The sequence below is a fragment of the Caloenas nicobarica genome, chromosome 21 (assembly GCF_036013445.1).
Source record: "Caloenas nicobarica isolate bCalNic1 chromosome 21, bCalNic1.hap1, whole genome shotgun sequence".
NCBI lineage: Eukaryota > Metazoa > Chordata > Aves > Columbiformes > Columbidae > Caloenas > Caloenas nicobarica.
This window is the reverse complement of record NC_088265.1, coordinates 6,179,429-6,195,751: the sequence shown is the minus strand read 5'-3', so window position 1 is coordinate 6,195,751 and position 16,323 is coordinate 6,179,429. Positions and strand designations below refer to the sequence as shown.

Sequence of the window (16,323 nt, the reverse complement as noted above, 5' to 3'; positions counted from 1 at the left end):
CAGAGGCAGGTCAGGATCCGCTTCCAGGGTCTGTGTTCAGCCTTCGTTTGCCATGCTGGACACTGCACAGCCATAGGGCAAATATGCAGGTTTTGCACTTCGAAAAAACCAAACCGCACTGCAAAAGAAAATATGCACTGAAAAAAAAAAAAATACACTGCAAAAAAGTGATTTGCAGTGCTCGGCCCTGGCTGCCCCCTCACACCTCGGGATGCGTTTGCCATGAGCTGCTGTCACTGTCCCGCTCTGCAGAGCCACCACCGCTCCGGGTGCTGCTCACAAGCCGTGCCAGGGCCGGGGTGGTTTAGCTCAACCCGTTTGTCTCCCAGAGCTGCTTTGCAGGAGTTGCAGGTCCCAGAGGTTTCCCACATCCAGCTGCAGGGATGGGGCAGCTCCCTGTCCCTCAGGGCAGCCCTTGAGCCCGGCCCAGGTAAAACTGCCTGTAATAAGGAGCAGAAAAAGAGGGAGGAAGCAGGTGCAAAGAGAGCAAACAGCCCTGATCCTTCCCCTGGCCACAAACCCATCCCCCATATGCATGAAACAACAGATGCAGCCCGGCCCCGGCGCTCGCAAACGCTTCCAGAGAGTTGCAGAGATGAGCAAAGGGCAGCGGGGAGATTTTGGGGCATCGCCCGTCTCCAGCGCAACGGCGCGTGCTGCGCCCCAAAATCGACACACCGCTTCACCGCTCTGCAGGCAAATTCTGTGCGTAACTCGTTTGCTAATTACTGCTGAGCTTCACTTCCCGGCCGCTTGAGAAACCGCAGGGAGCTGCCAAACCGCGGGCACGGGCTGAGCCTGGTCCCGGGCTGGTCCAAGGGGCATCTCCGGCTCCGGGGAGCAGAGTTCACCATCAGCTGCAGCTGCAGTGACGTGTGCCTAACCAAGCAAAACTGTAAATCACTTTGATTGAAGTCATTTTGCTGCTAACAGGAAGAGAAAGGGTGACTTCTTGAAGTCATTTCCAGCCTTATTTTCTATGCATGTGGTAACTGCATCCTTCAGCCCGTGCTTGTCGCCGTCCAAACGGGACCATCGATCTGCGCACACGGCACTGGCTGAGCGAACGGGTGCTGGCTGGGCTGACGGGCTGAACCCCTTGCTCACCAGACAAAAAAAAAAAATCTTCAATTTGAGCTGGGGCTGCTTGCGAAGCCATTCCCCACATAGAAATAAAACGCAGCTCATTTCTCACCTCAGGCCGACGCTGAACTTGCAGGTAGGAGCAGTTTACACAAGGAAGAAGGGCAAGTAAAACGTCCGTGGGGAAATTCCAGCTGGGTTTGTGCCAGGGCCGCCCGAAGGGAAGGAGCCGCCGCGGTGCCACGGGGCATCATGCTGCGCTTCTGCAAATTCGGCTCCAAATTCATCCGGGGGCAGCAGGCGAGGAAAGGGGCCCGTCCTGCGGCTCAGCTCGCTGTTGCAAAAAGAAACTGAAACAACGATTATTTTTATTTTTTCTTAAGGCAGAAAACCCAGCCTGAGGCGTTTCCTGAGACTTCTGACCTGCACACGTTGCTTCAGCTTTCACCGATGGGTGAGCAGATTTGGGCGGGCGAGGGGTAAAGATAGCCAGGATGGAAATAATGACAATATTTTACGACGCCTGAAAATGATGACTTTCAGGTTGTGCTGCAAGTCTTTTCATGCAGTTCTCCACAAAGGGAAACCAACAGGCCTGGATGCCGGGATGGTGCCAGCCCTCGGAGCCCAGGGACCCCAGCACATCCCAGTTACCCCAGCACATCCCAGTTACCCCAGCAGCTGGTCGCACAGTCACGTCCAGCCTCCCAGTGCAACCCCAGGAGCTCACCCACCAGGTTTTGCCCTGTAACAGAGCCCGGCTCCTTTCAGACCCCCTTATCCCTTCTTCTGCTGCCCTTTTACATTTTATAGCTTATTTCCTTATTCCCTTTTTCTCCTCCCCATCTCAAGGCACCCAAATCTCCTCTGACCTGCTCAGATCCTTCATATCCACGGTCAGAAACTGGTAAATGACCAAACACACAGCGAGACCCGGGGTTGTGACGTGTCCACAGGGGATAAAACCCCGCGGGTGATGGGAGAGCAAAACCAGGGCCTTGAAACCACGTTTGTGATAAAAATAATTATTCCAGCTGGTGGCAGCAAAGCCTAAAAAAATAAAGGCAAGGCAGTGCGCTCTGCCTGGAGCTGGCAGCTTGTCCTTGGGGGGCTTGGGACACAAAACCGGGGGCACAAACGGGGACAGAGGAAGCCCCACAGTGCCCCTGTGACCTCGGTGCATGCAGAGCCCTGGCTTGCACACCCATTTGCACACCCATTTGCACACCCATTTGCACACCCATTTGCACAGCAAGCTCAGCTTTTCTTCGCCTGCGGCGCGGTTGGTCCCAGCACAGCAGGACCCAGGCGCAGCCTCGCCACACGTCACATCTTTTTGCGACCAGACCCCCGCGGTCCAGCCCGGAGCATCCATCACCTTCCCCTCCCTCCCAAGTGCTGCAGCGACCGAATCCTCCCGTCGCTCACCGAGACACATCTTTAGCTGTTCAAAGCAAACCAAATACGAGGTGTGAGAGGGGAGGGTCAGACCCATCCGCAGTTTGGAAGAAACAAGACGCCCGGAAGGGTTGAAGGGGTCACAGCATCCTCCTCTGTGCTGCTGGACAGCAGCAGCTAAGGGAAAATCAAAAATCATCTGTTGTTTGTGTCGCTCTGTTCCCTTTCTGACTCCTATTAGATGCTTTAAAAAAAAAAAAAACCAACCAAACAACAAAGCAGCGAACACGCCAGAAACCACCTGCGTCCCCCAGGAATCAATGGAGACTAATTGAAGATTCACTGAGATGGAAGGGAAGGTGGATTCACCCCGGCTGGGGGTTTATTGAGGATGGTTCCCGGGCTCTTTGGCCGATGCCGGAGGCGGCAAAGCCCCATCGAGCAGCACCCGGGGCCACCCGGGGTGGAGTTGGCGGCACGAGCTGGTTCTGGTCTCAGGGTCTGAGACACGAGGTGGCAAAGGCGCCTCTGCACAGGGAGGCGGCGAAAGCAACGTGGAAAAGCCTCAAACTGAGTCCCCAGATTAAAAAGAAAAACAAAAAAAAACCCAAACCAAAATAAAACGACTCCAAACAAACAACCCCCAAAAAACCACCCACCAAACCAACAAACAAACAAACTCCAAAAAAACCCACCCCAAAACACAAAAACCCAAACCAACCGAAAACCTGTGTGCGTTACGTGTATTAGAGGCGCAGGTCTCTCCCACCTTGCTGCGAAGCCGACCTGCGCGCCGAGGAAAACTGGCCTGTTTTGTTTGTTTGTGGGGGGCTTGGGGTGTTTTTTGTTGTTGCTTTGCTTTTTTGTTTTGGGTTTTTTGGTTGGGTAGTGGGTTTTGTTTGTTTTGGGTTTTTTGGGGGGCTTCTGGTTTTTTTTTGGAGGGGGGTTGTTTGTTTCTTTGTTTGATTTTCTTATTGGGGGGGGCTTCTGGGTTTTGTTGGTTGGTTGGTTTGGTTTTATTTTTGCTTGTTTGTATTTTGTTTGGTTGGGGTTTGGTTTTGGTTTTTTTCAGCAAAACCAGCTTCTGCAGTGGAGATTTGAGGCCCGAGGCCGATCCCCAGTGCAGTTGCTGCTTTGCCCTCTGCGGGTGCCCGGGCCCCTTCACAGAATCCCAGGATGTCGGGGGTTGGAAGGGACCTCGAAAGCTCACCCAGTGCAACCCCCCCGCCGGAGCAGGAACACCCAGCTGAGGTTACACAGAAGGTGTCCAGGCGGGTTGGAATGTCTGCAGAGAAGGAGACTCCACAACCCCCCTGGGCAGCCTGGGCCAGGCTCTGGCACCCTCACCGGGAACAAGTTTCTTCTCATATTCAAGTGGCACCTCCTGTGTTCCAGTTTGCACCCATTGCCCCTTGTCCTATCACTGGTTGTCACCCAGAAGAGCCTGGCTCCATCCTCCTGACACTCCTCCTTTCCATATTGATCTCCATGAATGAGTCAGCCCTCAGTCTCCTCTTCTCCAGCTCAGAGCCCCAGCTCCTCAGCCTTTCCTCACACGGGAGATGCTCCACTCCCTTCAGCATCTTCGTGGCTGCGCTGGACTCTCTCCAGCAGTTCCCTGTCCTTCTGGAACTGAGGGGCCAGAACTGGACACAATATTCCAGATGCGGCCTCACCAGGGCAGAGCAGAGGGGCAGGAGAACCTCTCTGACCTACTGACCACCCTCTTCTAATCCCCCCCAGGTCCCATTGCCCTTCCTGGCCACAAGGGCCCAGTGCTGGCTCATGGTCACCCTGCTGTCCCCAGGACCCCCAGCTCCCTTTCCCCTACACTGCTCTCCAACAGGCCGTTCCCCAACTTACACTGGAACCTGGGGTTGTTCCTGCCCAGATGCAAGACTCTACACTTTCCCTTGTTATATTTCATTAAATTTCTCCCTGCCCAGCTCTCCGGCCTGCCCAGGTCTCTGGATGGCAGCGCAGCCTTCCAGTCGCAGCCACTCCTCCCAGCCTGGTGTGCCACCGCCAGTCAGGCTGCTGTGATTTGAGCTGCTAAACTCCTGAACAAAACCATCCTGGGCTCTCCCAGCTCTGGATCCCCGACAGCAGCTCTTCTAGAGGAGATGTGGGATGTATCCAGCCCGGGGGGAGCGGCTGCCCGAGCCCCCTGCTCGCCCTGGTCCCGGGGGTGCTCAGCCCGGCGATGTGGGACTTGTTGTCCCCATCCAACTTCCAGCAGAGCACAAACCAGCTCGGTTCAACATCAAACCTCACTGTAAATTATTAATTCCTCGGAACCTGAACAAAGAGAATCCAAAACGACAAACCCCTGCCACCGTTTCCCCACCGTGCTCTGAAAAGCTGAGGTGCGGGAAAGCCAGTAATAATAATGATCCAATCCGTAATCTCAATCTTAAATCCTCTTTCCCAGAGACAGTGGGAGGCCCATCCTCTCCAGGAAAATGATGAAGATTAAGCATTTTTAAATTAGGTCATTGCAAGGGAAGTTGCTGCTCTACCGAATCCTGTCATTCCCGGGAGGTGTGTGCAGGCCCGGGGGGCTCTGCCTGCAATGGGGCTGCTCAAAGCTCCGGTCCAGTCACTTTTATTCAGATCCCTCGTCCCAGCGCTGTGGATAACGCTCCTTCAACCCCCCCAGTGCCTACGAACAACCTGTATTTCTGTACCCTGCAGATTCTTCCTCATCTACTTACCGGCGCCAGTCGCTATTCAAAGAAAACTCCCAAGAATTCCCCAAAAAGCCCCAGATTCGCAATGCTCAACCTCCCACTCGCGCCCGCAGACACAGACCCGCCTCGTTCCGTTCATCACGTACCCGCGGCCACAGGTCAGTATTTCCACCATACCCAAAACATTTATTTTTCCAAAACTATTGCTAATGACAACAGATACACTTTGTTGCCCCAGTAGGGATTTAACATTTCCAACACGTAGACTCCTAATACTGTACAATACTGTACCAAAAGGAAAAAAGCAAAACAAAACAACAAAAAGGATGTACCTCCATATTGTACAGTAATATATACAAAGTACAATTTTACACAGTTTAATATATACACCATATATATATTGGTGTAGAAGACATGAAACAATGGAAACGGTTTTAGCAAGAACATTCCATCCCACCATTAAACAACCGCTGTTAATAAAAACCCCAAACCCAACGCACCGCACGAGCCCACTATTGCAGGACCGAGGTTTCAGACCAGCAGAAAAAACTGAGATTTCGAGATTTTGCGCCCGAACTTTTCCTGCATTACAGCAGAACGGCGACAGCACCGCGGTCCCCCACAGCGCGTCAGAGATGGTTCCAATAACCGCCCTACTTTGGCTACACAGAGCGGGTTTTTGGAAGGACCTGCCGCTCACAAGTATTGCTCTGGTTTGGCACACACGAGTCCAACCCCCTCGGACTTTGGTTATTCAAATTACAAGACCTTGCCTGGAGAAAAGGGCTGGTGAAATCCGCTTCAGCAGTAAGGTTACTCTAGTGCCGTTAAAAGGAAGAGTCTGTCTATTATTCCCATTGCGAACTGCTAAATATTTACCCTGTATGAAGCTTGGTAGATCAAGTATCAGTACAGCGGGGAGCTGCCCTCCCTCTCCGCCTTCACCTCTTTTTTTGGCCCATCGTTGAAAAACACTCTCGTCTCAAACTATGTCACAGGAAGCACAAAATATAACAGGAATAATTTAAAAAAAAAAAAAAAAAACCAACTTACATTTTCCAGGCCTTGAATTGCTGTTTTGGCACCTCTAGATCCACCGAAATACACTCTTTTAGAACCAAGCCTGGAAAATAATTCATCTGCCTTGTGCCGGGGCAGGGCCGAGGTGGGGGGCCCAAACCGCCCCGGCCCCGCCGCGGCCTCACTGGGCACAAGGCAGCGGCTCAAGTATTTTGTTATTTTTTTCAAGTACCAGGTTGTCGCACACACACAGAGAGACGAGCAGAACGATCCGGAGAGAGGATTATGTTTGCGAGTGATCTGTAAGCTCAGATCCCAAGGCCCAGCCCCGAGCAGCGGGGAGCGCTCGGCCTTGGCCGGGCCCGGCGCCGGGGCCGTCCTGCACCCAGCAGCGCACAGGTGAACGGAGCTACGGGCCCGCTAAAGAAACCGCTTTAAACCGCCTTCGGGGGATGCTTGCCGAGGCCTGATAAGCCCACAAAAAGGCTCGTTATTTTTGTGAAAACTAAAAATCTCAACATAGATAAATCCCCAGCTTGCTAAACTGATTTTCTATTCTGGGCGGGCTCATTAGTGATGGGAGTGCCCAAATACTTGCATTTTCCTTTTTTTTTTTTTTTTAAGCAGTTTTCCTAGCTTGTAGTTCATAGACTGCTGAGTGAGCGTCTCATCTTAACAAGTCCATCAAATTTTTCCCATGGGTATTTTTCCATAATTTCCGTTGCTTTACGAGCAAACTACGCCGTGCCAAGAGCATCATCTCCTTCCCGTGTCCCCTCACTACGGATTTCAGCAGGCGGCACAGACATTGATTCCTGTTGAAGAACACCTTGAATGCTTAACAAACCCCCAAAACTGCAGGAAATCCAACTGAATTTGCGGTTTCGACATGCAGAAGAGGAGAAATAAGGCAGCAAACTCCATCTGCAACGTCCTCTTTTTTCTTAATATTGCCAGAGCTCTTCCAAGCGCGCGGCGACTGCGCAGCCGGTACCGAGTGCGGGGTGGGAATCACCACAGATGGAATTTCTTGCCAAACTCTGAAGCGTTTTGATTCGGTAAAGAAATTTATGAGAACTCGGTTATCTTAACCTACTTTAGTGCAAGAACAATCTTGCCTTAAAAAAAAAAAAAATTAACAAAACCCCCCAAAATCCAACACATGAGGTATTCATCACAGGAAACCCAAAGACTCTTTTTGAACAGGTATCAAAATACATACATATACAACAATTTTTTTTTTCTGCTGTCACAGTGCACTCTAATTATTTGATCATTTTCATTGCAATAAAATATCCAGTACAGATAAAGTGAGAGAGTTTGATCATGTCCCACTGCTTTGACAAGAAGAACAAATTTACGATTTATAAACTGCGAGCCTTTGGATTGCCTTAGAGAGGCGGCAAGCGTTAAAGCACGCTGCTCAATTCCCAGCGAGGGAAATCAAACATAAAAGGTTACAGCTTCAGAAACTATTAAGATTGATCACCTAAAATCGCATTTTATTTTAAAAGTTTCGCTTTGGATTATTTCAATCCGACATCAGATGAACAAGAATCCTTTGTTCATACAAAGCACTATCAAACAGACATACGTTATTCCAGTTATCAAACACTTCTTGTCTTTACATTTGACACAAACGTTACAGAAAAGTCATGAAAGAGAATTTCCATGGAAGAGCGAATATTTCTTCTGAATATGAAGATATGAAGAAGTAACACGGACACCTCCCCCGGCAAACCACCGGGTACTTGTCCACTCTCCACCAGTCTCTTCCATGAGGTACCCACTGGTTTTGCAGGGAGCGGCGCCGACTTTTCCAGTTCGACCTGCAACAACCGGTCATAAAACACTCGCGGCAAAAGTCCTCTCAGCTTTGTGTGTTCACAGAGTGTGAGCACAGAGTGTTTGTGTGTGTTTCCTTCTCCTGCGTGTGCGTGCGTGTGCGTTTTCTGCGGGCCGGCCGGACCTGGAGTGCGCGGAAGGACGATGTCCAGCCTGCCCGTATTGCTTGCTCTAAGTGGAAGTGTCCATCACAGTGCACACTAAAAATTCCAGTTGAGTTGCTCAAAAATCCACGTTTATGCTGCTAAGCATATTCCCCTCGACAGTAGGATTGTCCCAGAGCTGCGGATGCTGGAGTTAAGCACAGTAACTCATATACAGACAGTTGCTGTTACAGTAACCTGAAAGTCTGTTGATATATATATTTTTTTTAATGTCTAATTTCCATTCATACTTCAGATCTCGAAGATGGAAAAGAACATCTCCTCCAAATGTGCTGTGCGTGGCTGGACACTTAATTCTTAGAAACATGAACGCTAGGCATAAAAATAGAAAGAAAATAAGGCATTACGAATGAGTCGAAGTAAATTTACAGAGATCCTGCTCTTGACACAGATTAACGTTGGTCGTTGAGGACCAAAAAAGAAAACAAAACCAAAAAATTCCCTCCTTAAAGTAAATGCCAGAAAATTCTGCCTGAGCAAAAAATTACAAGTTTAATTCTATTTTTTTTTCCCCAAAAGAACAAGTGGTTCCTTGGTGGTAGAGAGTCCATCAGAACCTGAGAGCAAAGGTCGCACCGTTGGGGACAGGGGAAGGTCCAGTGACAGTCACGCACGTACCGCGGTGCTTCCTGGGGAACCGCTGCTACACATCAGCTAAAAACCCATCGCAGGAGCTTTCGCACTCAAATATTCCTGTGTTCCCCAATTTTTGCATGTTCTGAAGTTAGGGCACAGAGAAAGTTGGTCTTTTTTTTAAAAAATATCATTAATATGGATCTGTTACATCTGTAGAGATGGGGGTGTGCGCATGGGGAGGGACAGGGACACAGTAAAACCCTGCTCATTTCTCCCGGTGACATCCTGAATGAATCAGAAAAGTACATTGAAGAAATTGTTCTTAGAAACGGGAACTTCATTTCTTCTTCTTTAATTACTAAGTGCCAATTAACATGACATCGCAGTCACAAGGGAGCCAAGCGTGAGAAGCCCACAAATTTAAGAGAAACTCAGCTAAATGGTAGAGGAAAACTACTTTTCTTGTCTTGTCCTTGCCTGAATTTATTTTATGAAAATATAGCATCGGATGTGCAGCCTTTTTTTTTCAAATCTCAGAAAAGTCTGGGAACAAGGTGAACTGAAGGTCAGCCAGAGTCTCCTCTCTTGCGGGACTGCGAGATCTTCTTTCCCGTTGCAAGTGGCACGTGCCTTTTTAAATTTTCTTTTTTTTTTTTTTTTTTAATTAAATAAATGTTAGCACTGTGGAAAATTCTCAGTAGAGTACAAAAGAGTTCACGCAGCCTGCTAGCAGCTGAGGCGTTTGCTGCCTACCGTATAAATACAAAGGATTAATTGGCGGGTCTGCGGAGTCCGACGGAGACCGAAGCCGCCCCGGGGGGTCCCCGCTGTCACCCGCCGTCCCCAGCAGCGTCTCTTACACCGCTCTATGAGAGCACAGATCCCCACAGCAGGTCGCAGCAGCCACAGGCACCGGCCGAAGCGTTTGGAACCAGAAACAGGGAGAAGATACGAAGCTGGAGAACTTCTGATCAAAGTTTTCTTGCAGTGCTTGCAACTGGGGTTTTGGTAAGGATCCATCTTGATAGATGATCAGAACAAGAATGTGTGCGTTAGTAAATGAACTCCCATCAGAGGACGCTTAGTTTTTAAACATTAGCTTGTTTTTACATTCAGTCTCCCGAGACCACACACCACAACATAGCCTATGGGCTGAAAATTACACTGAAAAACAATAAAACTGTTTTTAAACATGGGAGAAAACAGCTCGATTGTCCATAAGCAACAACTGGGCTCTTTCTTATGCTCCTAAACCTCAGGAACATGATTGTTTCTATTTGCACAGACACATATTACATAGAACTCCACAAAAACCTAAGAGTGTTCCAGAGTAAACTATTTTTTATGACAAGTGTCGACTAAAGGATGAGGCTGGATGGCCAAGAGCTTTGGCCTCGGGGGGAGGAACGGGGGAGCGAACAAACAAAACCAGAGGATGCGATGGAAGTCGAGACAGACCCTTAAACCACCGTGGCACCAGCGGGCGACGTAATAATAATAATAATGCACAAGAAACGGGCATGTCCAAGCTCCACGTAACCAGTGGCACCAAAACATGCAAGAGACTAAAATCTATCCTATTGTTTCCCTGTGATAAATGAAACACGGAATATAGAAGTCACTACACCAGTACTCCAAATATGATGCCACTAAATATTTCTTTCGGTGGCCAAACACTTGAAGAAGGCATCAACTAGAAACCAAGGTCCAACTCATTGCTTTTTTTGTGTGTTTCCCTCCTCAGCTTCACAGTGACCCAATCCTGGATTTCCTACGCGTGGCACGAAGAGTTTTGCCTCACGGACATCACTGATGCGGGCACGTGGGACGAGGTTGTCACTGCTTAGGAAGGGCTCCGAGCAGCGAGTAGCAGTTCGCAACTAACCTTCAGCAGAAGTTCAAAAAATGAGTTAAATAGGAATTTTTCACGTCTTTAACGGAGTCTCTTCATCTGAAACTACACAGTTACATCCACGGAGCAGCATCGAGTTTATCAGACAGTACAGGACTTGTCAGGAGGCTGCTGAGACGCGGAGGAGGCGACGCCGGGGCTCGTGGCGTTCGTTTTGGGGAAAACCGTCGGTTTGGGCCGCGTGGCCGGAGGTTTCACCTGGGTGGCCATTTTGACCGATTTCACGGGCCTGAAGGTGCAGGGGATGTCGCCGGCGGTGCTGGCGCTGCGCTGGAACGCGGGCTCAGTGTCCTTGAGGATCTGGGTGTGCAGGGGGCTGGAGGGCTCGGAGGTGGGCGCCACCACCGGCGACGTTTTCAAAGGCTCCAGGGTGTCGAGCACGACGTCTGGAGTGTGCTTCACGCTGCTCTGCCGCTCCAGCTCCCGCAGCTCGTTCAGAGCCGAGTTCATAGTCGCTTCAATGTCCTGCGAACACAAAAGAGAAACAGAGTGAATAACAGAACCCCGATGCAGAGAAATAAAAGTCAGTGTTTGAGGAAGGCGTATTTCTTTTCAGCATCTAAACACCAACGCTCGAATCAACTGGTGGGTCAAGGACCTTTAGGTGTCACGGCGAAACCCACGCCAAACAACACAGCGTTCTATACCGAAGCCAATAAGCTGTAATATTTTCCATCAACGGGGAACAAAATAATTGCTAGCACTTTTTTGCTAATCTGGTCCTTTACTGGGCCTGATGCTGTTTGGACAAGTACAATCCCAAAATGCAGCAACCAAGAGAAAAGCGCATGATTCAAAGTGTTCGGATCCGTTCTTGTACTTTATTTTAGGCACGCGAGATTCAGGAGAGTGAATTCTTGAAGAAAGGATTGATGATTTTTCCTCTGGCTGATGGGCCGCACACCGAAAGCTGAAATCCTTGAGTGCTCTCACTGCCTCTTTGGTTTTCCTGCCGAGTTGTCTTCCCTTCCCGGAAAGGTATCACACGGGACTCAACATTTTAACGTTTTAGAAAACACAGAATATAGCAGAAACATATACAGACATTCAAGTTGGCGCTTCTCCTTCCTCTTATAAAACATCACAGTTACTAACAAATAAACATTAAGAGAATTTTGAGATAAAAACGTGGCTTTTTTTGGAGCTACATGCTTGCTACAGCCCTCTGGTGCAGAGAATCCACCGGAGAGCAGCCGAGCTCAGCCCTGCTGTGACTCACAGCTTGGCTGCAGCTTTTGAGCTTCCTTAGAGGTTTTTTCAGGGGGTGGGGAAGGTAAATCAGTCAAGGAACGGTGGAAGGAACCAGAGACAGTAATCTGACACTCCGAGTCTATCTTGAGGCCAGGCAGATTTTACTTACGAAGTTACGGAAAATATGGAAAACGCATGACGATTATTAGGTGGTGTTTGAACAGATAATACAGGACAAAGAGAAACACTAATTTAACACAGCTTTTTTTGCCCTCCCCTCCTCTTTCTTTTTTTTTCCCTCCTCTTTTCTTTTTCTCCCCAGACTCTTCTCCAGTGCAAACAATGGAATTAACGTTCTGGCAGGAAGAGGAGACAGAACAACTTCGGTTAGAGCTTAATTGAAAAAACGAAGACACTGATTTATGTCAAGTGAAGCCTTGGAAGGACAATGAAATATGAAGACAAGAAGGCCATATAATTCCACTGGAATAAACGGGCTAAAGATATTCATGATGGCAAAATGCAACTTTCCATCAGAGCATGTATCCGATTTTCATTCGGACCTTATTTAGTACTGTTTTGTCAATAAAAACAATGTTTAATTTTCACATATCTTTGGAAACCTACAACCTCCTGAGCCAGGCAGAGAAGTCTGGTTTTGTAACCTGAGATCCAGGCATTCCTGGGCTTTAGACGGAGCCCTCGCGTCCCTCGAGCGGCCGGTGCAGGCGGCGCGTGTGCGGGCACATCACACGGCTCGGAGCGGGAGGAAGAACAGATCCCTCATGGAAGAGGGAAATCTGTAACATTTGCATCCTTCGCCCCTTTAGGAGCTGTGGCTTGTCCAAATCTGACCTTCAGCTTTTTTGTTCTACTTGTGAAACCGCAGACGGACGCACCCACCCTCCTCGCGCTTTTGTTAACAAGTGGCCGCGGCAGCAGCTCCGACACGGGGACGGGACAGATCTCTGAATAGAGAGAATCTGTCTCAAACCAGTCGGTGTCAAAATTAGCAAAGGTGAGGAAAAGTCCCAAGAACATCTTTCCCTTTAAGCTGCACAGAAGGAATTTCAGAAGATGGTTCCCTTGTTGTCTGTGTGGAGTCGGCCCCAAAAGCAGAGAGAGCTCTTTGCAAAGCTAGAACGCATACGTCGGCAGCCTGCCCTCATTTCAAGGCACTTGTCTAAATAAATAACTATGGAAAGCTAGCAGTATTATGTTCAAAGTTGGTTTCTAATCACACACTGAGCCCTGGGAGCATATAAAGATGCCACTGTGAGCCCAGTACAACCCCGCAGCTTGCTTTTATTTTGACTGTGCTGCTCCATACGCTTCCAATGTCTAACCACAGGAGAATGTTAAATTGACACCAAATACTCGACTTTTCTCATGTCTTGAAGTTATGATTGTTTAATTTTTTTGCTGACAGCTTTGGAATCTGTGTAACTTTCTGAAATGGAGGTTTTTATTGTAGAAATTGGACTCTGAAGAATGAACAGGGCCAAGTTTTTGTGGAGGAAGGACCTGAGTGTTGATCTTCACTCATGAAAGCAGCTTCAGCGACTTCCACAACGTGAGGTTGAAAAACTAGACTCAAGTGTGGAGCAAGTTAATATTGCCCTGCGAGAAGGGATACGAGGTTAAATCAGACTTTGCGTTAAAGCATCTCATTGTATGCAACATCCTTTGATTTTCCAAACCAAACCTCGAAGGCAAAGCGCTATTTACCTGTGCAATAACCTCGGGGTCCATGGGCCGATGGTTGTTGAAGCTCTTGGACCTCCCTGCTGTCACGGTTTTCCGGATCTGTGGGCTGTCTATCCTGTTCTTCAGAGACGAGTGTCGGCTGATAGAATTGAGGCTGCCGTGGCCACTGATGGAGCATTTATCTGGAACCTCCTTGGGAAGACTTTGGCTCAGAATGGGCTGAGATGAGGGTCTGGAACCGGCTATGGCTCCTGGGCAGGCGGGTTCTGCCATTGAACTACCTAGTCCGTGGTTGTCACTTGGACGGAAGGCTCTTCTGATGCTGCCTGACTCTGGTTTCTTTCTTTGCCTTCAGTCACAAAAGCAAAACAAGTCAATACAAGCAGGTACAACATAACGGGCTGTCATTTGAAGATATCCCCCCAGAATGATACAGAGGACAATGGGAAGGGACACAGAGATACCCAGATGACAAATATACCCAGGATTTTAGGAGTCATGGTGAAACAGTAAATTTATAAATTGTTCCAGTTTAACACTTCTAACAACAAGGCTGAGTTTGTGGCAGCTGTGCACATTCAGAGCAAAAACAGAAAACTTGGATGGAACGTAATTAACTTGGTCAAGAAGAAAATAACTGATATTTGAACAAAAAAAACCCAAACAACCCTCTGTGCCATCGACAGGTTTTGATGATGTGTTTTTATTACAGTAGAAGAGCAGAGCTACAATTTTTGACTGGAGGACACAGTATAAGTCTACTAAGCTCCTGGCCCAAGGCATCAAGTTGTTATTTTCAGAGACTGACAAGCAAAGAACCCCCCGGTTTGGGGTTAACAATCGTTTCCAATATTTGCTGGTGGTACCAGATGTTTCTTTTACATTGCTTTAGCAGGACCATGAGGCATTACCTAACGCAGGGCTACACATACACCAAGAGATGATGTCAAATGGATGAGCTGGTCCAAACAATTTAGTTTCTACCCCAGCACCATGCGGTCTGACAGCACGATTCCATTGAAATCATAGGAAGGCCAATGCAGCAGAACACTTTATGCCATAGGTCTGAAGCTTGGCATCCATTATACAGGGAAGGATCCATTTATATATAGCACCAGCCCCATGAATAACTGCAAGAAACTGTTAACTCCAGTAGGATTTTGGCATCCAAATAATAATTCAGTGGGTGGCACAACTGTCATTGCGAAACCATCTGATTTAATTTTGCCCAAGTCTGTTCACACATAGGTCAGAAGATTCATTCCTAAAGAAAAAACAACAAAATGAGTCTTATGCTACTATTGCTAAATATCAGTTTCCCCTAGTAAAGGGAAAAATAACTGGGGTGGACATTACCCAGAGGCTTCTTACGAACACTACGTACAACTCTACCAAAACCAGCAGATGGTGAAGCTCCGACACGGCTCTGTTCGTTATACAGAGCTCTCCGTAACTGGCAGAATGGCATATTTCAATGGCTCAGACAAGAAATATGGGAAAAGCAAGCCCAGAACCCAAGCTGATCAGATTAAAAGAGCTTCACTGATTTCAACGGAGCTCTGCCGGCTCCCGAGAGCTAAGGACCAGACATTAGCAGGTCCAGACCTTTCAAAAGGATGCGTTTCTGTTAACGCCTTCATAGACTACATTCTGTTCAATTAAGTGAAGGTTAAAAATATCCACTCTCATAAAACTGTAATGATCATATTAACACCTTCACTGCACAATAGAGATACATGTGGTTTTTCTAATACTGAGGAAATAATCAGAAAGAGATGAGGGATAAGTCTGCTCTAGAATAATTAAATAACAGACCAAGAAGTTTAGTCTGTTACTAGCTTAATTTCCCAGGTTTCTTATTCTGTTGAGTGTTGGCTAAAGTATCAATTTCTGGTTGAGGAGGTGAAGTTAGAGCAGCGGGGAGGTGCGTTGTGTCACTGCAAGCATATGGTTAGTAACCCAAGGTGAGAAGTGCTGGGGGAATCAAAGAATGTTACGGGCAATGCCAGATGGTGGGACTTAAGGTATGTCATTTAGCATAAAACGTGACATTAGTTTCTCAAAAAAGCGTCCCCCACTCCATAAAACACGTTAAATGTAAACGAGACATAACAAATCACAGAACACAATGAGGAATGGGAACGCACTATTATAAGAACTCCGCTATTCCCCTCCCTTTCTCTGGGTGCTTAGCTTATAAAATAGGATATATTTGGGAAAACAGGAACAGATGGCACCTTGAGGACAGGGAAGAAAAGTCAGTGGGATTTTAAATGAGCATTGGCCACACTGGCGACAGTGAGAGCGACGAAAGCAAAACGTGAGCAAGTTAGACGAGGGGAAAGCAGAGAATGATGGCGGCACCCCTCAATAGTTACACTTTTCCAGGGAAGGAAATATTTAACTGGACTCATCACCGAGATCTTTACAGTTAAGTAAAATAATGCAAGGCTGTTCTTACTTGTTGATGTTTGCAAGGTAAATATCTGCGACGTGACCCCCGCTTGGGCAACTGGCACCAGCTCTAGCAGTCACTTTTTCTTCCGGTGGCTCAGAATTTATTTCTATTTCAGACTTCGGACTGGATCTTTCAGAGATACCGTCCTCACTAGGAAGGAGGAGGGGAAGGAAATCACAACTGAGACAGAACCAGCAGCGCTGAATTTCACACCCAGCACTGCAAATACTGTCCATACAGGACAACAGCGCTGTGCTAGCGTCTTTCACTTAAAGAATC

The 16,323-nt window shown here is 48.0% G+C and overlaps 1 protein-coding gene across 3 annotated transcripts in view; it reads right to left on the bottom strand.

Annotated features, from left to right (window-relative positions):
- Positions 1 to 5,368: 5,368 nt before the first annotated feature.
- SRGAP2 (SLIT-ROBO Rho GTPase activating protein 2) overlaps positions 5,369 to 16,323 on the bottom strand; it is a 101,818-nt gene continuing 90,863 nt past the window's right edge. For 2 of the 3 annotated variants that reach the window (XM_065649279.1, XM_065649280.1), the window contains exons 21-23: positions 16,048 to 16,194; positions 13,608 to 13,935; positions 5,369 to 11,153 (exon numbers count right to left, since the gene is read on the bottom strand). In XM_065649279.1, coding sequence (XP_065505351.1) covers positions 10,770 to 11,153; positions 13,608 to 13,935; positions 16,048 to 16,194 — 859 coding nt within the window. In that variant the 3' untranslated portion in view covers positions 5,369 to 10,769. Of the gene's footprint in view, positions 11,154 to 13,607; positions 14,851 to 16,047; positions 16,195 to 16,323 lie in introns of those variants that run through there. The other variant, XM_065649281.1, reaches the window with a different exon arrangement.